Raw genomic sequence first — 24,834 nt, forward strand, 5'->3', positions numbered from 1 at the left:
GTGCAGATGCTGGCAGGAACTTTTTCTCGTCTTCCTTTTGTGCTGTGACATCCCGCATGGACTGAGAGGAGCAGCTCTGAGCTTTCTGGCTCGCGGGTAGAGGCACGCCACCTGCCAGCATTCGTTCCGCTCTCGTGGCGTGCTGGCCTGTGGCAGGCCGTCAGCTGCATTCGGGAGTGAATGAACACGGTACGGGCTTCGTCTGACATGGGCATCCTTAAATAGGCATGGATTTTAATGCTCCTGAATTTTGCTTGGAACTAGAGGTAATCAGATATTTTTCTACAAACACCATTCCTGTAGGTCTAGGAACAGGTACGAACAGTGTATGTTAGCAAGTCAAGAAGCCAGGGTGGAGTTGTGTGTTAGTAGGGTTTGCAAAACTTCCTCCTGAAATTGTCTCTTTTGGAAAAATAAATGTAATTAAGAAATTGATACCTACAACCAAAATGTGAACAGAGTCTCGGTAGGACTGCAGAGCTCTATTTTTCCACTGGATCCTTTTGCCTTGGTACTTTTCAGCAGTCAAAATATTCTGGTTCCGTGCACATTACAGCACCTAGGGCAGTGATAGAGGGGGAAATAATCATTGAAATGTACCCTTATGTCTCAAAGCAGAGCCTTAAATGAGTTCCCATTATGCTTGGTAGGACATTATGGCAGTTTGGGTCGTGGTTTATTTAAAAAAGACAATTCCTGCAGCATATCGTAAGTCCCATTAAAAAAATGAAAGTGGTTAGCAATTTTAAATGCTATCAGGAAGATATATAAAATGGGGGGCTCTGTGTGCAGGGTGCAGATGCCTTCTATATGTCTTAAGAAATTAGGGCCAAGTTGTTTCATGCCAGCCTTGTGTAATAGACCCAGGACAGAATGAGGGAGGTGCTGAGCTCCCTTGCATCACGCTGGTGGGTGCAGTCAGCTGTAGAAGTGCCTGGCAGTGGAGTCCTCTTAAACAGACACAGGACCCTCAAAAACTGCGTTTAGGTAAATCACTGTGCGCCTTCCTTGGGTTGTGCTTGTGGCTGCTGTCACACGTACTGATGTCACTGGCAGCACGTGATTCCTGTACATCCATATTTCAACTAACCCCTGAACTGGAGGGTAGCAAAAGCTGAGGACTTCTTCTCAGGTGTGTGTTGTGACCTCACGAAAACAAAAAGTGATCTGCAACAAGAAGAAATGAATCCCCAAGTGCATTTCAGCTGTAGTCAAAATGAAGGCCAAATACTTTTGTACAGATGAGCGTTCTCACTGAAAAGTGGTCAGCTGGTAAAGGCTGTGCAAAACCTTTTGGGTTTTTCCTAGGTGGTAATTGGGTAAAACTTGATCAGACAGTCTCGTTCATTTGTTGCCCTCCTCTCTTGCCTCTAGAGTTCGGTAATATTTCTATAACAGAAGTGTATCAGTAGAATGTTGTGCTTTTTTTTAAAGCAACTTATGAAACCTAATTGTGTTTCCAGAAACTAGAAATAAATGGTCTTGCTTAATATTAAAAACTACAGGAAATTTTAAATCTTTTTTTTTGGCAGAAAAACAAAGTGAGCCAGGCCCCTCTTCCCTGTGTATCGGGGATCAGCTCCTTTAAAGGGCTGATAAATGAGCTTTGGTAGCATCAGACGGTTTCAGCAGAGCCTTGGTAGCTGAAACACTTGTGATGCTGATGTTTAAATTATGTTTGCAGGCCCCGGGAAGGAGCCTGACTGTCATTGAAGGCTCCCAGGAGGGGCCGGGGGCATGCGGTGGGCAATGGGAATCCTTGAGAGTGGCACTGGGATGGTTTGAAGGGTATCCGCCTGTGTTAGGGTAACGCTTTCTCACCAGATCGCTGCCTGAGAGAGAGAATTTGGGATTGTTCTGTGGCCTGGTCTGTTCTGCTTAGCCTTTGTTAGTTTTTTAAAATTCAAAATATAAGAAACTTTTTGGGCCTTTGTAGCCTCGCAGTGAATGCAGGCATCTGCTCCGAAATAGCGGCAGGGATCCTAAGGGAAGCGCTTTATACTGCAAGGCACAGGGACGTTACTCAAAGACACGCAGCTACGAATTTGGCAGAAAGTGGCACTAATAAAGAGCAATGCCCAAGGTGCAGGATGTGACAAGCGAGGCGGGTTTGGCCTCCCCTGCCTTCACCGTGGCGGTGCCGCGGCGCTGCTGATCCGCACCCTCTCCGGCCGGGTGGAGGTGAGGAAAACCGCTGGGTGCTGCTCCCCTTCCCTGCAAACCCACCGGGACACCAAAACACCAAGCTCCCCGTCGCTTTGCACCTGCAGAACCCCCCAGAGCCTTGTGATCGGCGTTACTTCTCGAGAAGCCGATTGCAAACTCAGGGTTAAAAACCAGAAAGCTTTTGCAGGGTGCGTCTTCGGCTCGGAGGAGGGCTCGGAGGAGCGGCGGCGCGGCCGCGTTGGCTGTCCCAGAGCCCCTGGCGAAGGCCCCACTTCCCTGCACACTAGCTTGGCTGGCGGGAGCCGCGGCGGCGCCCGTCCCCGCGCCGTGTTTACGGAACCAGCGGGCTCGAGCCTGCTTGCGTGGGGAGGCGGCGTGCGGCCGAGGGAGGGTCACAGCACATGCTCAGTCCTGGCAGTCCGAGGGCGAAGTTTCTGCGTTCTGCGTGCGGGCTTAGGTCATAGCACAAGCTCAGTGAAAGCTCGCTGAGGTCTCTCAGCCTGCATGTGCCTCCATTTTGAGTTGGTAGAGTGGAAAAGGCAGAGTTTGAGCTCTTGACTAGGGGGTTCGGGAATACAGCTAAGCCCACCAGAGCCTGTCATAGTCATGGATGATCCATTCAGCCCCTGCAGGTAGGCTGCATCGCTCTGGCCTCCCCTAAGCAAACGATGATTTTTTTTGCTGTTGTTTGTGACTTCTGCGATGTTTATGGAATCATGTCATTGCTCGTGCATGTTCCCCAGGACCCTGTAATCCCACCGGCTTCGCCGCGCAGCTGTTCGTGCGGTGCATGAGGGCGCTGAGCAGGGGATCCGCTGGCGCAGGGGGTGCATGTAGCAAAACGCTGAAGCTCTCCGGGCTGACGGTTTTATTTTTATTTTTTTTCCCCCCCTCCCTTCGTGGTGCAGTTTTGATTTCGGTCGTGCTGTCTGCATGCCAACCTTGTGGCAGGGCTGGAGGGAGCTGCAGAAGCAGCCTGCAGGATGCAGCGTTACAGAAGCAGCTGCCGGGGAGCGCTTGGGCCCGCAGCAGCCGGTGCGGGGAACGTTTCGGGAGGCTCAGAGCCCGGCTGGTCATGGGTGTGTGGTTCTGGGCACGGCTGAGGGGCAGCAAACAGTCGGTTTTTCCTGAAGAATTAAAAATCCAGGTCGCCAGCATAGTTCTCCTTGCTTGTCAGTCGCATGCAAATAGGACTCGTGCATCTCTGCCTGGAGAGGCTTCTCGCAGGGCAGCTGGGGAAGCTGCAGCCACAGCTGCCTTACCAGGCCAGCGAAATGGCTTGCTAAAATGTTTTTAGCCTGCTGCTGAGCAGGATGAGGACTCTGTTTTGTGTAATGATAGCACGGCTGCAGCTGGCCTGAGGTCCTTGTGGGCTAGCTACAGCCGGCAGTGACTTGTTGCTGCTGAGTGTCTTGGTTGGAGAGGGCTGGGCATTGTTAATGAGCAGGAGCCAGATCAACTCCGCAGCGCGTTCCCCTGCCCCGACCTTGTGTGTGATGGGATGCTGTAACCTGCCCCACGGGGTGCTTGGGGCAGGGGGCTTGTTCTCCTGGTACGGGGGCGCATCCAGTACGGAGGTGTCAGGCTGGTCCCTGCTGAGCGCGGTGACATCTCCGGAACCAAGCAGCCACGGTGGACCTGTTGCTGCTTCACCCGCGCGGTGTGTGTCACCGGGCCACCCCTCCTGCCCTTGTCAGAGCAGGTGATGAACCAGGCTGCTTAATTGCACCCACATCAGTGCTGTGTCGGTACCTGAAATAGCGTTCCCTTTTCCATTTGTATGCAGAGAGCCTAAAGAGCCAGGACGCTTGTTCAGCGTGGGTCGCTGCTGAGTTTTGGCAGTGGTTGGAGCGAAGTGGTGCCCAGTGCCCCTAAACTTGTCTGGCTGAATCGCTTGGTAGTTAAGTGCTGTCTCCGTAGGCCGAGGCCGGGAAGCATTCTTATTCCTAATAAAGGAGCTGCTGGAGTGCCTACGGGAGCATGCTGCTGCTGTGCAGGAACACGGGGGTATGAGAACTGATGTCTTTAACATCTTATTCGTTCACTTACAAGCAGGAGTGAATGCATACGGGGGGCGTACAAAGCAGTCTGCGTAGTGCTGGTCCTCAGCTATCATTTGTGCACACCTTTAAAAAGGATTTGAAGAAAAAACGCCCCTTGTAACTTGAAAAGAAAATTTGTTCACTCATATTTTTGAAGAGTATGAGGTGAAGTTAAATTGGCACAGGTGGGCAAAACTGGAAACACCTCCAGGTTGTTACGAAATGTGTTTGTCAAACCCAAGTAGTGCATTTGGCACAGCAAATCCTGCTGGAACGATAGGCCAAATGCGGCGTCCTTTGCTTAATCACTTGCACATGAGAGCTTGTGGATGCAGCCTTGGCTGTGTCAGCTCCCGGAGCTCCCCGCTGAACGGTGCCCCTGGTGCCAGCCCTGGGTTGGTGTGGAACTGGGAGGTCCCTGCCCCCAGTGGATGTATAGAGGTGTTTTTTCCTTGTGCTCTGCTTGCTGCAGATCATTGGCGTTTCTGAAATCTTGTTTTTTCCTTTCCCTTCCACGTGCTTCAACACAAATGTCTTCCACCAGTCGTGCCGCTCGTGGGGCTGGTCAGCCAGCGGAGAGTCAAAGCAGCTCCTTAGGTCTGTGCCTGCTGTGCGGGGCTGTACGAGGGCGTACTTGGGTTAAAAAAACACCACCACCAAAAACTAGCAGGCAGCCTACTTCTACCTAAGTTACCAGAGGTGCTGGCAAAGTGTTCAGTGTGCTGCAGAGACCCCTGTCCTTGCTCAGTGCGTGGGATTGCCCTGCAGCTCCTGCTCACGGTGAATTTTTGGGCTGTGGGTGCCCAAAGGATTTTCTCCAGCTGGGAGCCTGGTGGTGGGAGCTGCTTGGAGCTGCAGCTCTCTCACCACACCCTGGTCGAAGATGTAAATTTATGAGGGGAAGTACTTGTATTCTGTCCTTTGGATAAAGAAATGCTGGCCGGGTACTTGATAGCCTGAACTCTTTTTTTCTGGCTTCATTTTTGCTTCTTTCAAGGCTGTAGATCAGTAAGATGATCTCTCCCCCCTTCCTTCCAGTTCTCTAGGCAGTGATTTGTTTTAATTAGAGCTTTGTATTTCCAGGTCAGCAAGGCAGAATTAGAGCTATCTTCAAGCTTGCTTTGTGCTTTGCGTTCTTCATGCTCAGCACCTTTAACCTGTGCTGTTGCTTCCTTGTGTGACTGCTGTGCAAAGAAGCTGGACCCCGGTGTTGCCCAGCAAGCTGAGAGACTGAGCAGTAGGTCTGGCCTCGGCGAAGCTTCGTGGAAAGAAATAAAACTGGCAGATTGCTGCCTGGTCCCACTGTCCTGCATATACACTGCCTGTGCTGCAGGAGTGATGCTGATGCAGTATTTAGCATGATCCAGTGGCAATTACTTGCTGTGGGAAGTGCAAAGGTATTGCCCTGCCATTTTAGAAACTGTTCAAGGTAAACACTGCAAGCAACGTGATTTCATGTTGAACTCATTTACATACTTATTTGTTCTGCGTAAGTGTTGCTTGTAAGCCAGTACCATTCTGGTGACTCAGAACTCTGCATGAGGCTTTAGAAATTATGAAAACAAACCAAAATGTTAGAAATGAAATTTTAAAAATCTCGTACAGAACAGCTAAAAGAGAACCTCAGATCCTGCAGGGGTTTCTACTAACTCATCCTTTTGGCTCTGTGCTCAAAGCACAATGTTACCCACGCAGGTAACCCCTCGATGGAGAGAATGCTCGTGTCCTTGCAAGAACCCGTTGTCACTATGGCTCTGCCCTGACTGCTTCCATCGTGCCTTTTCAGCAGAGGAGAAGAGTTGGGAGGAGCGGGTAGTCTCACTTCTCAAATTGAAACCCATTGCAAAAATAACATTATCTTGAAAAAGCTTTCCCTGTCTGACTCAAACTTCTGCAAGTACTTCCTTCCTCAAACAGCAGCGTGGATGCAGAAAGCCCAGTCCTCCGCTTCCTTCAGGTCTGCCTCTGCAATCAGCCGGCAGGTTGGAGCTTGTGCTGGGGATGGAAGTGTTGGGACACGTTGATTCATTCCTGCTTTAGATTAAGCAATCTCGAGAGATGTTCCCACATGAGTTTATTTGGCAGAAATACAGGTTGAATTTTTTTTCACTCGGAACACAAAATTGCTTCTGCATTTTTTTATTATAACCCATTACTGTACAATAGGTTATAAATGAAACATGCTTACTAGAGGCTGAGTGCTAACAAGAATATTTTCTGAGCACTAAGATGTCTAGAAAAGGGATTTTTAAATCTTGATAAAACTGTGTTAAGACACAGGTGCAAGCTGGGCACATGTTTAACTTCAGGTGAGATTTCTGATGGTAGGAAGTAATTGTTGGGACAAGTTAGCGAGCTGTTTAATTTACAGGTTGAGATACTGTGTACCCACGTAACGAGGGCAAAATCATGTGCCTAATCTTTAAGCGGGACTTGCTGCTTGTTTAGAAGGAGGAAAGAAAAAGCCACCCCTGTTATTCTCAGGCATCCAGCTTACAGGTTTGTGGTTCTTTGGTTAACGTTTGAATGTTGCGAACTTGGTTGTTCCATGTGTATTTTCACTGCGTGGCATGAGCACGTAGCTGGCGGAGGAGCCCGCCTGGGTCGGAGCGAGGATCCGTGCGGTTCAGGGGCCGTGCGCAGGTGCCCAGGAAAGCAGGAAGAGGGCCGTGAGATGCTGCCCACAAACACGGCGCAGCTCTAATTTCTGCTTTGCATCACTGCGCTGAGGCGTTAGAGTGGTTCAGTGCTGCAGAGAAGCAAATGTTGGTGAGCTCTGTGTCTTTAAAGACAGAGCCTGCGTGCTGCCGTGTGAGGGAGGAGCGTGGCGAGGCGAGCTCAGTTTTGTCGTGGGGATGCACAGAATAAAATGAAACAACGTCCAGCCGAGTGAGCTCTTCAGTGGGATGCCAGGCAGCCTCGCAAGCCCCGCTAAGCTCTTTTATAACCAGCTGAAGTTGGCCTGCAGTAACTTCCTTCTCTCTGGTTTTGTCCCCCTAGAGATGGAGCAGAATGATCCTTGCCAGATGTTTTTAAAACTGCTTCTGAAGACTGTTTTTTTCATCTGGTGTGTAGGAGCATTTGCTTGAAAGGTTTTAAACAAACAAAGAAACAAACAAAAAACTTAAGACTTTCATAACGACTTCAAACTTTTACTTACTCTACAGAAACCACAAATATCCGGGAGTTGCCTTCTTGTGTCTAACTTGAGTTTATGTAACTGGTTATCTTGCCAGTGACTTTTTGGTTACATCAGTGTAAAGTGTGTGATTGCAATTTATAATTAATCTGTCTGAAATAGATGTAATCTAATCTGGCTCTGAATTTTAGTAAGTAATTTTTTTTTTTGCTGAGCTTAATAACTAAACCAAAATCTCCTAAGACTCAGTAGTTAGTGCTAAATATTTGTATTCCTTACCAAAAAAAAAGACCACACACAAGCCAACAAAAAAAATCTGCATATCCTACTTTTAAGCTGTTTTTCCTGCTGCAAAGAGGATGGGAAAAGCTTCTTGGGAGGTCATTTGTGGCTGAGCATTTCTGCTTGTTTATAAACAGCTTTCTGCTGAAGCATCCCGCTAGCTTAATTACAGATCACCTCGTATACAGAATCGGGAATGGTTATGCCAAGAGTGGTTGAAGAGGTAGCACAGAATGCTGTCCTACATGTGCAGTTCGGGCTGATTTTTACTTTATTTTTTTAAATAACAGTAATATCAAGCTGTTTTCACGTTCTCTGAGCTGCGGCCGGCTGGTGGCAGGTGTTTCAGAGAGGCGGTGGAAGCACAGTGCATGGCGAGGAGCAGCGAGTGCGTGGTGGCCGCAGCAAAGTGCATCTGAGCCATGGACCATGAGCGGGTGAAAGCAGCTGGGGAGGTCCTGGAGAGGTCCTGGGGAGGACTGCAGATGGTTTGGTGTGGCTCTGCGGCACTACCACCTCTCTCACCCCGTCTCGGGCCTGTTTCTCAGCATCAAAACCGTGCAATTACTGCATAGCTTGTGTCTTGCTGAACTTCGGTGGTTTAAAAAAAAAGGGAAGCATGAAAGAAGCAGTAGCTCAATTTCGGAGGTTGCACCTTGTGCCCTTGATCCCTGACCTGGCAGGTCCACCTTCGGCACGCCCCCTGCCTGCTGCCTTTCAGAAGCCTGCCTTCCCGACAGGAGCTGTCACCGAGCCTGCTGGCTTCAAGGGCTGCCCTGGAGCCACGTCAGGGGCAGCACAAAGGTAGGGCGGTGCAGAGGGGCACTGCTCGCAGGTCTGCAAACACATCGAAACCACCTCTGAACTCCGCAGAGCTTTGCTGGGAATTTCCAGCCTGGAATTCAGCACGGCTCTGGGGACAGCGTGAGAGCAGTTGGTGCTGCAGATCCTGATCCTGAGTCGTCTCAAAGCCGACCTCAAGTGTTTCGTGGTAGCTCAGTCCCTCTCCCTTGCCTGTTGGGAGCAGGGGCTGAGCCAGCTCCGGTGCATGCGATGCCTGGCACAGGCAGGAAGGCGGGTGACTAACGGGGGGGCTAAGCTTGTTTCTCTCCTGGAAGCCACACAGGAGCTGGTGTTGGCAGCCTCCTGTCCTCCTCCTTTCTGCAACCGGTAAATGAAAGCCCTGTGCTGCCTCCTGTTCCTTTCCCTTCCTCACCTCTGAACCACCATCTCTCAGCAGCGCTGCTTTTTGCCTCGAACTGCCATCCTCCCCCGATGCTTCGGATCAGGCTCAAGCATTCCTGAGCTCAGCATCCCTGAGCTTTGCCCCGCTGCTCTGCTCCGGAGGCTCCTCGCCTTCTTGATATGCAGTCGCAGGCTTCCATCTCCTCTCCGAGCAGCCCCTGTTTACTTTGCAGAGCACAACGTTGCCATGGCAGCGGGTTACTTTTCAAAGGGAACATCTTGTCATTATATTTAATCCACTGCAGCTGAAGAGGACTGAAATATTAAGTTGTTGTTGCCATGGATACTGCTTTGTTACATCCGTTCCTTTTGTGTCAGATTTCATACTCGGCGTTGGGTCCTCTTTTTTCTTCCCCGCCGAATAAACACGGGGCGCCTCTCCATTATTCTCGTAATTGCGCGCCAGCAAGATAATTTAGCTTCCAAGTCTACGGTGCGTTTTAGTTTCCAGAGGGAGAAATTTCTTTCCATTTGCAAACCCATTCCTGGGGAGGTGGAAGCTGCCTGCACAGTGCTCTACAGGTCGCGCGCCCTCGCCGAGCCATCGGCTCCGTGCCCTCGGGAAGCGCGGGGCAGCGTGGTCCAAGCGAGCTCCCTGCACAGCAGCTCAGTCCATACCTCGGGGGGCAACTTTGGGGCAGGAATATAATCAGGAAATTTGAAACAAGCGGTAAAAAGGCACACCCAACTGTTTCTCTCCTGACACGTTACCCGCACTTGAAGAATCGCGGTCAGACAGCCGCGAGTTTTCCCAGCGAACTCCACACGAGCGCCGTTACGAGCACGGGTCCCATCCAAGGTTTTGCTTTTATCTTTGCAGCTACTAACAGGATGCTACAGCATGTGCGGTCTTGATTCTCAGATCCTTTATTATTCATATTCAGTGTGATGCAAATGAAGGAAATGGAAGTTAGGGAATATTTAGATTTTTTTTTTCCCTACCTACCCAGAAAGCGGCTTTACCTTTCTGGTAAAACGCCCAACCGATTTGTGCAGAGCTTGGCTCGTGCGAGGCACTGTAGCTGCACGGACATGTTTCAGGTTTGACTTGCACTGACTAGTAGAGAGGTGCACGGCTGTAAAATGGATTCTGGGAATCGAGGAAGAGCATCAGCATTTTCGTGGCAGCTTCCCCTTTGTTCCTTACAGGGACAAATCCTGACACCCTGTAGCTGTAAAAAAAAAAAAAAAAAAAAAAAAGGTGCATCAGAGTATTTCATTTATAACTTAGTTGTAGGTACAAAATGGGGTTTCTGGGTGAGTCATTTCTCTGCATAACCTGGAAGCCAGAGGATGGTGTCAGCTCGACGTGCAGAAGCATCCATGGGAGGAAAGGACTTTGACACGTTCTCCCTTTTGGGAGAGTTTGGCACGTGCAGCTGCAGCGTAGATCGGCTTCCCAGGAAGGCGGCGTTGTGTAGGCATCGGGACATCAGCCCGGGTATCACAGAACCTGTTCAGAGTCCTGTCTGACAGGCCCCGCTGTCACCTTGCCTTGGCTAAGGTCCGTTCAGATCTGCTGCTGCAGTTTCCCCACTCGTGAATAAAATTTCACAGTGCTCAGCACGGTCAAGTTCAGTTTAATAAACATTTGCAACGTAGTTTGATGTGTTGAGATGAAAATGTTTGTAAAGATATGCAAACGGGCATGTCAGAAAATCCTCTGGTTTTATCTTGTGATGATACTCGCTGCTTTGCTTGGTAGCTTGGCACAGGGCCGGCAGTTTCTGGTGGTGGTTCTAATTTCTGTGTTTTAAAGAAATGTGGTTTCCTTGATGGCTTGCAATCACCATGAGCGTAGCGGGGCGAATATGAAATCCTGCAGGGCAGCAGCTTGCTTGTCAAATGATGTCGTTATTCCTAAAACAGCAAATTGCAAGATGAACTCAAGTTTGCTGTGCCAGATGAAGGATAATTTTTAGGCTTCTGCATACCTTCTTCCTTGCCAGTGGGTTAAAACTTGTAAATGGAAGATGTCTGTTTAAATACACGCAACCTGGAGGCGAAGAACAATGTTGGTCTTGACACCGAATTTCTTCAGGTTTGGTTCTGGTCCTTAATACTTATTTTACAGGCATCTGGGAGGGTGACGGAGCTTTCTTGACGGTAGCTGTGTTCAGTACCCCGAGTACTGGTGCTGAGGCACAGATGCCGTTGTGGACTGGTGAGGTGGCTCTTGCCAAGAGCTGGGTGAGGAAGGAGATGGCAGCAAACGAGCGCCATGGCTTAAAATAGCCACTGGGAAAGGAGTATGCCAGTAAATAATTTTGTTGGTGTGCCTTGCTGATTATATGGTAATTCTTTTTATAAAGAAAAAGGGTCAAAGGGCAGGCCTTAGTGATAAAGAAGCTTTATTTATCCTTGGTTAGTCAAAATCTCATAGGAAAGATAGCTTCAGCCATGTCAGATAGCCTGGAAGAAATGGCATTATTGCTGCAGATTCTGGTAACACGAGGCTTTCTGTTCAAACGTTAATAACACATATTTTTTCTTCAAAATATTTTCTTTTTCCAAATGAAAATGCCCATCAAGGTGTCCATAAGGAACATGTTATTTCCCTCGTATTTTTCTGTAGCTTAGTGCTTTGCGTGTTGCGTGCGTTATTTTAGATCTGGTGTTGAAATAAGCAATTAATGGATCTTCGCCCTCGTAAAAGTCAGATGGATGCTCGCTGGAAGGCGATGCTCTGCAGAGCAGGCTTTAGAGCTGGCTGACTCAAGCACTGAGCAGTTCAGAGCTGTAGAGAACTGTAAAAGGGCTTTTAAAGGATCTCGATTAGAAGCCAGCATTATTTCTGTATTGCGTGGCATCTAAGCTTCAAAAGGAGCACGATGTGCATCCCTTCATCAGCTGCCTGGTGCTTCCTGCTGCTGTGACTTCAGACCACACCAGGGAATTACTCTTGGCTCCAACAGTGTGACTAAAACCTTCCAGACTTGTCCCATTGGTTTTTATCATTTGCAGTGTGGCCTGTAATATCCTGAGTGTTTCTTTTTTTTTAAAAATAATTTTTGCTTCTCTTCCATTTGCATTGCAAATGCAATGACAAAAAACGCAGACCATAAGCCTGAGTTTCATTAATCATACTTCGTTCTCATTACTGGTTTTTCTTTTTATATTAGGAGGCTAAACAGTACCCAAGGTGAAATCAGAGTTGGACCCAGTCATCAGGTAAGGGATTCTGTTTGTACTTTAATAGCTAGAGGACGTGGTTCTCGGCATTTGATCTGTTCAGAGGACACTTATTTAAAATTGTATCAAATAGTGCTCAAATTGCTCAAATACTGTGAATTTCTGAGAGTAATCACGAGTTCCCTAGAACTCCTTAGCTTAGTTAATGAGATTAATCTGTCAAATGTTGATATTTGAATGGTTTTTGCTAGTGAAAGTGCTATGGGATCGATTCTAGAATTGGATGGCTATATATATTCATATAGGAATATGAATAACTGCTGGAAATTGAGGAAAAAAACCCAGCTGTTGTTGGGCACATTCTCTGGAGTTAAAAATGAATGCATGCTTAGCTGATTTTTACCAAACAGTATGTTAATTGACTATATAAAAACACAAAGAAACAAAACACAACTTAGTTTGGTATTGTTTTCCAGTTATAGTCAAAGTAGATGTTTTAACTTCCCTTTTTATGGTAAAATTGTCAAGTTGGTAGTATGTTACCTATGGCATTTGAAGTCCTTTTCATTAATCAATGTTTGAACAAAATGAAGTTCTCTTAGGAGTAAAAAGGCAGCAGGTTTCCAAGAAAAAAAGATGGCAAACTTACAAGGTAGGGGAACTTTAAACCTGCAAAAGATTTTCCTGACCAGCAAGTATGTTGAGATACACCTGTATTTTTATGCACGTGCTCATCTCTCAATCCAGGACATGGTGCGTTTAAGTGCGCCCATTGTTACGGCTGTCACCAATTCAGAATTTGCTGTGAATTTGTTTTCCCTCTTCCATTTGTGACTGTGCTCTTTCTGGTGTCACGTCTGTGGCTCTGCATTTCCTCCCTGACCCACGCTTTCATTTGCAGCCTGTACATGCTCTCTTCATATTTTTACATGTTAAACAGAGTTTGGGCAACGGTGGCACTTGAGCGTAAGAGTCAGTGGGGCCGTTGTGTATTTACTCTTTTGTCACTTGTCTTAAAATGAAAGCAGTGTTTGTAATAAGAGCAATTTTGGCAGCTGCTAGGGATGGACCTTTTTCTAAATGCCCTCTTTGTGCCCTGCCATGTTCTAACAGCACCATGACGTAGTCTCCTACTGTCAGGAAGGGGTTAGCTGGTCCTCGCCCTTTTGTCCTGCATAATTTTGACACAGAACAGCTTAAATTCTTTTTGAATGGGAGGCACGGTAATGCTGGAGGATTATTATTGAAATATTATTATTATTGAAATATATCTCTTACATCCATACACTATGGAAGTCATGGCATAAGATTTTATTTGTATTTCCCAGGAAGCTTTTAATGTAATTATAAAAAAAACACTTTCTGATGCTGTAAAGAGAGGATAAACTTCAATTTTAAAGATGGGAGAGCTCAGCAATGTTGTTTGTTTGTCTCTGAGAAGTAAAAAGAATTGCAAGGTCTTAAAACCAGTGCCTTAATTCATTTGGGCTGTTAAAATTTGAGAAATCATACAGAATGTGTTCAAGTAGTGGGAAATAGAAGATATTCCTTCTGTCTTTCATGAGTGTGGGAAATAATCTGCTCTTACAACATTAACAACTGTTCTGGTGGATCTTTGGTGGATAGCTGGCTTGTAAGGCCAGGGCTGGCACTGGGAACAGTCTCCTCTGCCTCTGGGGCTGCCTTTGTACCATCCCACCGCTGGATTTTTTTGCATCCACGTGATAAATATTCATTCAGACTCCTTTTTCAGTCTTGTTTAACAACTGGTGATAGTCAACGTTTGTATAATTTAATCCTCGAGGTTGCTTTGTATTGAGAGGAAAAAGTTCTTGTCAATTAAACCTGTATTATTCTTTCTGTTAGTCATAATAAGAGTACTGTAAGTGATACTTCCAAAACAACCTTCATTTCAAATTGTCATGTAATGTTTTGGCAGGTAGTAATCAGCTGTGCTGGAAGATAAAATTGCCAGGTGCAAGTATGGATGGAGAAAAATAGAATGAAGGAAGGTCCACAGTTACCGAACACTGCTAATTTTTGCTGGCTCACTAGTTCAGTGTTTTAAAGTTGCACAGTTCTTTTATTATATGCCGAGCATCTGTGGTTCTGGCTAGTGTCACCTCCGACAAGATGTGTTCTCATCCTGTTAATTAGTGTAAGGTTTAATCTCACGAGATACGAATGGTGGGTTGCAGGTTTTGGCTGAGGTAGGAAGTCACACTGAAGATTTTTGCCGCGTTGTGTTGCAGTCCCATTCATTCAATGGGAGGTGTGTGAGCAGCCCCCTCTACGCACAGCTCTCTGTTAGCTCCGGGTATGGGCACGCTTCTGCCTTCCTGAGAATGAGTTATATGCACGAGAATCCAGAAACACACCCATAACTACCCTGAGGTCCCACTGGTGTTTTCTGATGATTTCTGCTGCCTTCCTTTTCCTTGAATTATTTGTTGCAGAGGGTACAGGACTGCTGTTTGTTTTGTGTGTATGCAGATGTCAAACTACTGCTTGTGTTTTAACAGGGAGTGGGGATGTGAGTGGAGCTAAATGCTTTGGAGAATTGCAGTTATCAAAGTTCATGTATGGAGGAGGAGAGGGATAGCAGGCCTCTACTAAATGTTCTCCTCTGGAAACTTCTGGCTAGCAGCTGACCAGAGGTGTTCAAGAGGAAGTTGCTCTTAGGAGGAACTCAAGTAATGCTGAGCTTGTTCCTGGGGCACGCAAGGCTGAGCATTGGTTTGTGAAAGCCCCTTGGCTGCTAGGAGGAGGTCGGTAGCATGCAGAGCTCGCACAGAAATCGATGTCCTCGTGGTGTGATGCTTGCTTATCCTTTTCCCAAAGAGAAGCTCAATGACAGAGCCGCTTTCCCAGGGAAGAAGTAAAATAAAGTACAGATTAAAGAGCAGAACATGAAAGACATCTGAACCTGCGACTTGTAATTACTGGTTATGTATAAACGTTGCCTCTCAAATATGTTTAGCGTTGTAAGTATAGGAGGTAATTATAGGGCTTAAAAGCTGTTTCCGAAGAGGCTCTCAGCTATCTCATCCCATTGCAGTAGATGACTAAAGATGCTAATTGAGTCTCTGGATACAGTGCAATGCTTCCTTAGAGGCAGGGTTCATTTCACTGAGCTATCTCACTTTCAGGAAATTTCTTTTCCTCTTCGGATTCTTAATAATTTACAGAGGATTTTGTTAAAACTTAATGTCAAATGTATATTTTTTTTTTTACTGAGGTATCAAAATAAAACACATGCTAGCCATATTCTTGTTGTCTTTTATCGTTATAGCAGTATGTTTTAGCCTGGCAAGCAGGAGTTGTAACAGCATCTTTTTGACAAATGAAATCTATCTTTCACAGTAGATTGTCCAGCAGTATTTGATTTTAGTATAGGTGAGGAGTATATGTGTGGTTCAAAATGGCTTAATTCCACACTGGCATTTCTGCAGGCAGGATTGCACATGGTATAAATATAGAAGGGCTTCACGAAGCTGGTGGACTGGGAAGTGGTTTTAATCCCGCATGACTGGCAGACAATGAACTGCCCTTTTAAAAGGACTGCTGGATAAAGTGGATAGATCTTCATGACTCAGTTTCTCCATAAATTTCAAAAATGTGGATCTAATCTCTTCGTCATCTGTTGCGTGAACATCTTCCATCTATGAGTTGGGATTATTCCAGAGAGTTTACAGACTTTGGTAGTAGTAACGCTTGTGCATCCTCCTAACATTGACAACTGCAATGTCCATATGAACTCTTCTTTTTTTTTTTCTAGGCAAAGCTTCCTGATCTGCAGCCATTTCCTTCCCCAGATGGTGACACGGTGACACAGCATGAAGAGCTTGTGTGGATGCCGGGGGTCAACGACTGTGACTTACTCATGTACCTCCGGGCAGCAAGGTAATTACAGCCAGGCCACTCCCCACATCTTCAGAGTGCCCTAGCAGACATGTGGGCTTCCCCCTTGTGCAACAGTTGGCTATGGTCACTCCTTTAGTATTTTTTTGGTTTAGCTGGGTAAACTGAAACGTATAGTCCAATACACGGATGTGCTGGTTTGATGATGCTGGGCGAGCACAATCGCTTTTCAGTTATATACAGAATTTTAGTATGCTTGCTAGATTAATTAGATTAAGAAATATCAGGCTTTTACACTAGTGGGCCTCATAATTCAGAATGTGAGTAAATGAATTAATTCTAGCTTGCAACAATTCAGAGATGTTGGGAATCTGCAGTTTAAGCCAGCTTTGTAACGTAATTAAACTAAATTTGCAATAACAAGTTTGCTGTCTCTGGCAAGACTGTGCTCTTGTGCCTGTAGGTTACATCTCCCATAGTCCCAATCACGCTATGGTACTACCGCAGTGCAAATTTTTAATTAATACAATCCACTTTACATTGGAATTATTTCATATGTCGAGGTGACACAGGTCTGTAGAAAATGGCAGCGTTCATGCGGTGCCTCATTTTACTTATTTCTGCAGTTTGCAAGGCCCTGAAATTCGTTATTTAAGGTGTAAATGTGCTATTTCTGTATTGCATGATGTGTGCATCAAACAGAAGCTGAAGGATTTAAACTTTTTTCCCCTCAAACTCTGAAGGAGCATGGCAGCTTTTGCAGGCATGTGTGATGGAGGATCCACAGAAGACGGTTGTGTTGCAGCCTCCCGTGATGACACTACACTTAATGCACTCAATACAGTAAGTATACGGAGCTGCTGTATGGATGAACTTGTTACATTTAATTCTTGGCTGCTTTAAACCGGAAATGCATAAAATATTTAGGAGGTAAAACTGATTTTGGGATGACACCATGAGTAAGTCAGTAGCCTAGTCTATAACAACTTTGCTTCAAAGTTGTTCAACTTTGCTTCACCTAGGATTCAAAGACCTAAACCTGTAGTGTTCACTCTAAGTTCACTAAAAATTTAACAACAACACTTTTGGGTGATGCCTTTAAGATTTGAGCATGTGCGAATGTTCAGTGTAGCAAGCTGCTCAGGTCAAGCCCACCAGCTTAGAAGGGTTGCTCACCCAGCTGACACCTGCCCTGGCCACAGGTGCTTTCATTCAGTCCAGCTAGCTACTGTGTGTAGGAAAGCAATCTTTATTTCATCTCAGGGCACTGAGTTTTCCTTCTCTATATAGCGTTCTGTACGTGGTAATGACCATCTGAAGTTTTTCCCATGTGTAATTCAGTCTTCATTATTAGTATTTGGCTGCGTGTATGTGCAGTTCTCTTGCGTAAACATAATTTGTGTAAATAAAGTGTTACCGAGTGGTTATATAGGTGTGAGTGTATGTTCAGATGTTCACACGCTTGCAGCGCAGCCACAGTAACTGTTTTGGGAAGGGTGGGGGTCACTAACACCAGTAAATCATGATACATGGAATGGTAATTCAAGGCTCAAGCTGAAACAACCTGTCTGTCATCCCGTGTTTCTCAGTAGCAGAGTGAAATCTCTTGGCTTTGTATTCCCCGGAGCCCTGTGTACAGGTTCTGGGGAGTTGTGGTGGTAGTGACTGTAAGCTGACCTTTGCATCTTCATTGTTTCCTTCCTGAAATATAATAAAAGGAATTAAGTATAAATGGTCATCTGCTACACTGAAAAAATACATGGACAGATCTGCTGACTGTACTAACAGTTTTTGTTCTGCCTCTTTTTAAGCCACCTTTTATGCACAAAACATATCTCAGGGGCTTGAACAGTTGAGTTCAGGAGCTAAGTGATGATTATCGCAACAAAGAGCGGGTCCTCTGTTTAGAGGTAGTACTGTAGGCACGTTGGTCTTTGGTTTTATTAAAGTGAGAGGAACTGACCTTATCAAATTAATCACATCTATTAAAAATCCTTTACTGATTCTTTACTCTCAGTAAATCATCTCATTGCAGGGAACTTTTAAATGCTTCAGAACATTAAAAGAAGGTCTCTGCAAGCTATAGACCAGTTTGTAACGGGTCCAGTCTGTGATTAGGTATATATAACTCAATATCCACACTAAAGTTAAAATTCTTGTATTCTTAATGGGAAAATCGTTACTGATGTGAGATTAGTTTACCAAAAGCACTTGCCTTTTGTTTTTGCTTCCATTTCTGCCTGATTACACGCCTTCCAAGGAGCGCATCACTTTTTGTCTGGTTTCCTGCAGCACAGGAGTAGAATAGGATTAAGACCTAAAATATGCCCCTATAGTATTTATAAAATAAATGGCAATAGCACTTTCATTCTGCAAAATGATTGAGATATAGTCAATACACTCACATATTTAACCAGCTGAAATCCAAGATGAAATTTTGTACCCAAATTAAATGCTTGTTCTCACTTCCAGATCTGCAAAGTCAAGTGTTATTTCTCAGTTAGCTTTGCAGCATACTTCAGAACCGAGATGAATACATAAATCTTACTCCTTTGCTCCCTTTACTTAAGACAAACCAGCGTGTTAAAGATTTTTATGCTGTTAAAGAATTGCAGTTAAGTCTGTATTGCACATCCGCTTCGGTTTCTCATCTGTTTTACATGTTATTTCCTTCCTTTCCCTTGGGATGAATGCCATCTGGTTCTGGTGCCTACCACTCTGGAGTATTCTAAGTTGTTCCCTGACATCCTTCTTAGAGACTCAAATCTCTGCTAAGACCAATAATCATCAAAGAGGAGCTTTTGGAATTGGAATTTCTTTCCTCTTGTCATCTATAATAAAAGACTACTGCAGAAAATTCATTTAATTTCACTGCTTTGCTATCGACTTTAATTAGCCCCTTTAATCCCTTGGGAGTTTATGGAGCCTGTAGTTGCACTTGTAGGCTTCTTGCATCCAAGACTTTGCTTCATCCTGATATATTTTTTCTGTTCTTCCGTTTCTTTTTGTATTTCTGGTGCACATCTATTTTAGAAAATCGGCGCTGATTCATTTTCTGAATGGGGGAGGTTTTCACACTTGTGAAATAAAAGCACTATGCAAACTCTTAATGCAACCCATTGAAGAAGCTGGATTGTTTTTGTGTCAAAAATACTTCTGTTGTTGTCATGGCTCCCGCCACGTATCACATCTTAATGTGTAACAGCAACTGGTGTTCTTACAGTCAGCTCCTGTTAACCTTGCCGCCTTCTTCCAAGTTTCTCTTGGAAGTCTGGTGGTTCACGTCCTCTCTGTTCCCCTCTAGGCTACTTTTTCTCCCTGTATTGATACCGAGTAGTTCCCACTGAGCAGAGCTCCTGAATGTGGAGTGTTGGATGATCTTGGACGTACCATCTGGAAGGTTTGACCTGAACAGAAAAGTCCTTAGACTTCTATGATGTTTATTTTATTCCTGCTGCAAAGCTCTCTGTGCGCTGCAATTGGGGATCTCAACTTTTCAAAAGCAGTGGAAATACTTGATTTGCTCACTTTGAATTTTTTCTAGAGAAGTGTTTTCTTACGACCAACAGTTCTCTCAGGCAGGATGTTTTAAGAAAGTTACTTATTTCTGACCCTACCCTTTTTGACTAATTTAACAGTTTAGATGGGTGATTTGTTGTCCTGACAAAAGGTGCTCTTCTAAATCTTTGTGTTCACAGTGTATTTAAAACAGATATCAGGTTTATCTGATAAATAACTTCTGAGAACATTACCCTGCCCTGAGTTGTGTTTTTGTTTAGAAATTATGGTATGTAACCCAGAAAATTAATGGAAGAGAATTGATACGGTGTGATTTCTTATTATGGAAATCCAATAAACTTCAGAGCAGCACTTCATATAAATCAGTCTTGACAAGCTCCTTTGGTAGTGCTTTATTTATGTAATAACAGATGCTGCAGCCCCCAAATGATTTATTGTTAATTACAGCAGATAGAAATGAAGATCATGGAAGGCCCAATGCAACATATATATCAGCTCCTTGAGGTGATCGTTCACTTACTGTTACAGGTACACCTCAATTCCTGCTCCTTGGTTGGGCTCTTGAGATTTTGTGCCATGTTTTTAGTTGCAGCCCTTAAAATTGCATTAGACCTTAAAATACTGGTCAGGTAAAGTGAAAATATGCGTATTTCTGGGTCCCTTCCAACTCGGATATTCTATGATATTTAGTAGGCTTTTGGTTTACCGGTTTCAGAAGTGGACTAGAGTGTGTGAAGCCGTTTGACTGGTGAAATGGTAGGTGATGGTAACAATTTCTTTTATAGCTGCTCAGTTCCTCTTACCTTGTGAGCTGCAGAATCACATCTCTTCAAGTCAGAACCCTTCTAAGTGTGAAGGGAAATACAAATGTTAATTTGAGTTAGTCCCAAACCTTGTTTTGGGTCACTGTGGACAACGTTACTGCCTTCGGAGAGCCAACATGGTTAGCCCGCTTTTGTAATTAATCCTCTGTAGCAATGCACTTTGCCCTCTTTAGCCCTTCTGGGCTTTGAGCGTGGATAGGCTTCGCTTCTTAATAATCACAAAACCACCAAAAAGCCTCCAAAAAGACTATATGCACAGGATATCTGTGGAGATCCTTAGTTTGAAAATCATGCAGGAGGGTCAGGACTTAATTAGCCAATATTTTTTTGCCTGTTCCAAGCTAATTGAAATTTGGAAATCCTTAGAAATCATTCCCTTTCCAAGTCAGGCCAGCTTAATTAACTGTCTTATTTTGCTCACCATTCTTTACTTGCAAGCTCATTGCCCACTCTAATGACATGTTCAGTGTGGGAAAGCATCTGACACGCTGCTTTCTTCTATTCCATAGAAGGAAGGAAAAAATCCCGTGGAATTATTTTTAAAAATGGCCAGTTGTGGTGCCAGTAAGTTTTACTTGTGGATAAATTTCTTTGTAACACGTGCATTGGTGTGTAGCCTGGCCCATCTGTAATACAGATGTGGAGCTGGGGGGGAAGAGTTCTGGTTTTCAGATGACAATAAATCCTGCACTGAAATGTGGCAGGGTCAAATTGGTGCGTGTTCAGACAAGCAGGTGAAACTGCATTTATATTCCTACGTGTGTGTCCTTGTCCTCCTGTATAGCTGTAGAGGTTCCAAATCTGTCATCACATTATGCAGAACTCCTCTTAGGAATCTCAGCACTTGGGTATTTCTTCACTGTGGGACTGAGAACTCTTCGGAGGCACGACCCTGTGTTTGGTTATGGAGAACGTCCTTTTTGTCCTCTCTTCAGCTAGCAAACAGCGTCAAAACATTTAAGCAGGTTATTGCACTGTGGCTTGCCATGTCAGACAACTCAGGGTAAGGTTTTCCCATGTGATTTTGTATTGCCATAAGAAAAAAAAGTAATAGAAGTTTAAATATTCCTATAAAAGGGCCTCAGAAGCAGAAATGACATTGTGTTTTGCTTTTACAACTCTCACATCATGTGAGGCATTAAAGAACATGTTAAAGAACATCATTAGAAGAATGTGTGAGAGTGGCTGGTGTCCCAGGGAGCTCTATGGGAAGTTTTGCAGAAGCTCATTGAGACGGAGCTGTGTGTAGGAAGGAGGAGTTGCTAGGGATTTCTTCCCCTGTCCTCATCTCACCACAAGGGTGATGTCAGACCTGCACTGAAATCATGGCTTCATCTTCCCTAAATCATGGCTTCATCTTCCCTAAATCATGGCTTCATCTTCCCTAAATCATGGCTTCATCTTCCCTAGATGAGTAAGCAAAAACTAGCAAGGCTGTTGGGTTGTCGTACTTAGGATGGAGGTATCCAAAGGCTGGAAGAAATGACTTTTAAATGTCTTAATGTGTTGAGGTGTTACAGGAATTGGAAGATCCTGCAGATCTGAACCATCAAAGGAAGCGTTTGATGCTACAACAGAAGATAATACCGCTTAAGCTAGCGTACTGCTGCACGGAAGGAAGAGGAAAAAGTCATATGCTAATACTGTACAAATCTCTCCTTACTAATAGCGTTGTTCTGACTTCTCGTAACACACTGTTACACGGGAGCACGTCATTATGAGTGACAAATGTGACAGCGTAATATCAGTTTAAGGAAATTCAGTTCGAAGTAACATGTCACCCAGACAAATTACTCCCTGTTTTAACTTGCCCTTGGACAAGATTTTCTTGTTCATTAACTACAGACAGGGTTGAAAGCATTAAAAATTATTTAAATATATGTTAGCATTTCTTATTATTACTAGTTTTCCTTTTGGATGAGTCTTCATTAACAGCTACTCTCATGGTTCAAATGAGGTAGCACAGCACTTCAGGGGCCATCGCTGTCTGCCTGGGCGTGTTGGAGAATGAAGCCACTTCAAGTCCATGAGACAGTTTTGCCACTTTCAATTTTCACTCATCCTTATCCTTGCTCTTAGGGGGGAAAAAAACTTCCGTGCTCTATTTGTAAGATGAGTCAGGAGATCTTTCAAAAGAAACTACTGAAAGGGCTGTGAAAATGACTGCCACGGGTACTTCCAGAAATCATTCTGGAATATATAAAATATTCAACTTTTGGAAAGTATTTCTTTAAAATGCTCTTGCATTTAACGTTGCTACTTCTGTGGGTAACTTGCAGGGTCTTGCCCTTGTGCAGTGCTAGCAATGCTGTTGTGCTGACCCAGGAAGGAGCTGCCCCAAGGAGCTCCCTCTGCTGTTCTGCATTTTGTGTCTGTGCCTTGAGCTGTTCGCGGTGGCCTGGCAGTACCCAGTGTGACGAGGGGATGCAACACAAGCATCTGGCTTTTTAATCTGCATCATTAGCATCTAGATCACTCTGTAGCAATTAGAGCTATATAGAGGCTTAAAATAGATGAGAACTAGGGGTAAGAGATAGAAGTTGCTGCATTTTTAATTTTTTTTCCAAAGTAGCGAGGGCTGATTTCTGTATTTTCCAAGCTGACAGATGCCACAAATCAGATATTTAAAAACCAGAGCTAGCAATAATTCTCTTCTGAAGCAGCTGTATTGATTTCTGTCACCTCCTGAACTTTTTTTGTTAGTTTCAAATTTTGTTGCAGGCCAAGCTGTTAGACAACTAGTTATAAATCAGCGCTTACCAGCGAGCTCGTTGGTGAAACAAGGCTGTCAGGCAGAGGCTTTTTGTTGGATAGCTTGGGTTCTTGATTGCTTCAAGATTTTGTTGTCCTTGGGCACCAGAGGGAGCCCAGCAAAATAGTTTCCTTGTCCAAAAAGGCAGTGTTTTTTCTCTGATCCAGATTGTTCAGTGTGCGTGCAGCAGGTGGGGAGGAGTTAAAATTTAAAAAAAAACGGGGGTGGATCCATGGCATTAAGGAGCATTTGGGGCCAGCCTCTCGTTGGGCACTGGGCATGGCTGATAAAAATCAGACCTTGCCGTTTCGGAGGATGAGCATTTTAAAGAAGGCTACACATTTGGAAATAGGCTTTGCTCTTTCACCTAGTGCGGTGTTTGCTGGGGAGCACATTCCACTTGCAGAGCAGCAGAGACAAGTCCCCCTGCTAGCGACCGGCCGGGGCTGCCAGGAGGGCTTGCTTCAAACTGAAACCGCTCGGCTGCGCTCCCAAAAGCAGCCGGCTGAATTACATTTCATATTAAATTAGCTATCTGGATTAGCGTAATTATGCCACCAGAACTAGCTACTCGAGCCACGTGGCAGTAATTCTCTCTCCTCTTTTCATTTTCCTTGTCTTCTTCTCCCTCCTCTCTATTTTCTACCTTGTTAAGCAGGCTGCAGTTTTACAGAGCCGCTGTCTATCTCGACCGTTGTTGGCTTCAGTGAGAGGAGCAAATCCCTTGCTAATAATCAGTGTTCTTAGGCCTGCGTAGATTACAATAAATAGAGCTTAAATGGGGGTGTTATGTAAACCTTTTCTGTGCGGTACCAGGCAAATTCCAGCCTCTTTTACAATTCACTGCAGCATCCCGCTTGACAGCAGTGAAAAATGTCTTTTGACTCTGCTGTATTACTCGAGGCTTAAAACGCTCTCGCAGTACCGGTGGTATTTACCTCGTGTTGGGCAGGGCAGGCTCTCTATCTCTGCGCCCTGACGAGTGACATGATGTGTTCGTGACCGGTGGTGGTCCAGGGGAAGAGCCAGCACTTGACCTGGAGGGCTCCCGGCTCCCAGCGCTGTCCTACGGACGCCGGACACGTCCGTGTCCCCACGAAAGCACAGCCTGGCTGAAAATCCCTTCTGCTTTTATTGGCTTTTCTGGGTAGGTTTCAAAGCAGTTGAGCAATGCTCTATTACAGTGCGGTTGCAATTTTTCCTCGGAGAAAAGGACTCTGGAATCTAGCAGCGTTCTTAATGAACTGCAATTATTTAATACTGTAGCGTGAATGCAGCCTAACTCAGCCAGGCTTTTCAGCGGGGATCGTAATGACTGTAATTGCGAAAGGATACCTCGCTGAAGGAGAAGCTGCCAGATGCAATGCCGTTCTGATCGAAAAAGGTCACGGTAAAAGGGACATTTAAATTAAGTTATAAATTACAGTTGAAGAACAATATTTTGATGAGCGAGACCAGGGATGTCAGAGCTGCAAGATGTAATTCATGGGTTCATTACTGAGCAGAGGTGCCTGACAGCTGAGCCATGCCAAAAGGAGAATTTATTTGCAACATCACGCAGACAGAAAATGGCAGCTCGGCTGAGAAGCTGTGGTGGAAACTTGAAACCTTGTGGTAATGTGCAGACTTTATGCTAATAAGGCTTTCCTGTGATCTAGAGTTGTTTAATGACTGTTGTAATATAAATGAGCTTTTTGGATACGTGCATATTGAGAATTCTTCTTTAATCTAAAATCCGACCCAGTGATGCACAAGTTGCTTTATTTTCTGATTCCAGGTTTGCAAACAACTGCAACAAACGTACTTACACGTTATGTCACAGCAGTTCAAAATTTAGATGCTAGAGTTAACGTTAAAAACAATAATTCTCTA

The 24,834-nt window shown here is 45.0% G+C and overlaps 1 protein-coding gene across 11 annotated transcripts in view; it reads left to right on the top strand.

The window, feature by feature from the left end:
- The window catches only part of RERE (arginine-glutamic acid dipeptide repeats), a 232,582-nt gene that overhangs the window by 128,490 nt on the left and 79,258 nt on the right, over nt 1-24,834 (top strand). For 10 of the 11 annotated variants that reach the window (XM_048067313.2, XM_048067317.2, XM_066982188.1 and 7 more), the window contains 3 exons: nt 11,997-12,045; nt 15,785-15,909; nt 16,611-16,710. In XM_048067313.2, coding sequence (XP_047923270.1) covers nt 11,997-12,045; nt 15,785-15,909; nt 16,611-16,710 — 274 coding nt within the window. Of the gene's footprint in view, nt 1-2,572; nt 2,799-11,996; nt 12,046-15,784; nt 15,910-16,610; nt 16,711-24,834 lie in introns of those variants that run through there. The other variant, XM_048067321.2, reaches the window with a different exon arrangement.

This window comes from Anser cygnoides, chromosome 23 (assembly GCF_040182565.1).
Source record: "Anser cygnoides isolate HZ-2024a breed goose chromosome 23, Taihu_goose_T2T_genome, whole genome shotgun sequence".
Lineage (NCBI taxonomy): Eukaryota > Metazoa > Chordata > Aves > Anseriformes > Anatidae > Anser > Anser cygnoides.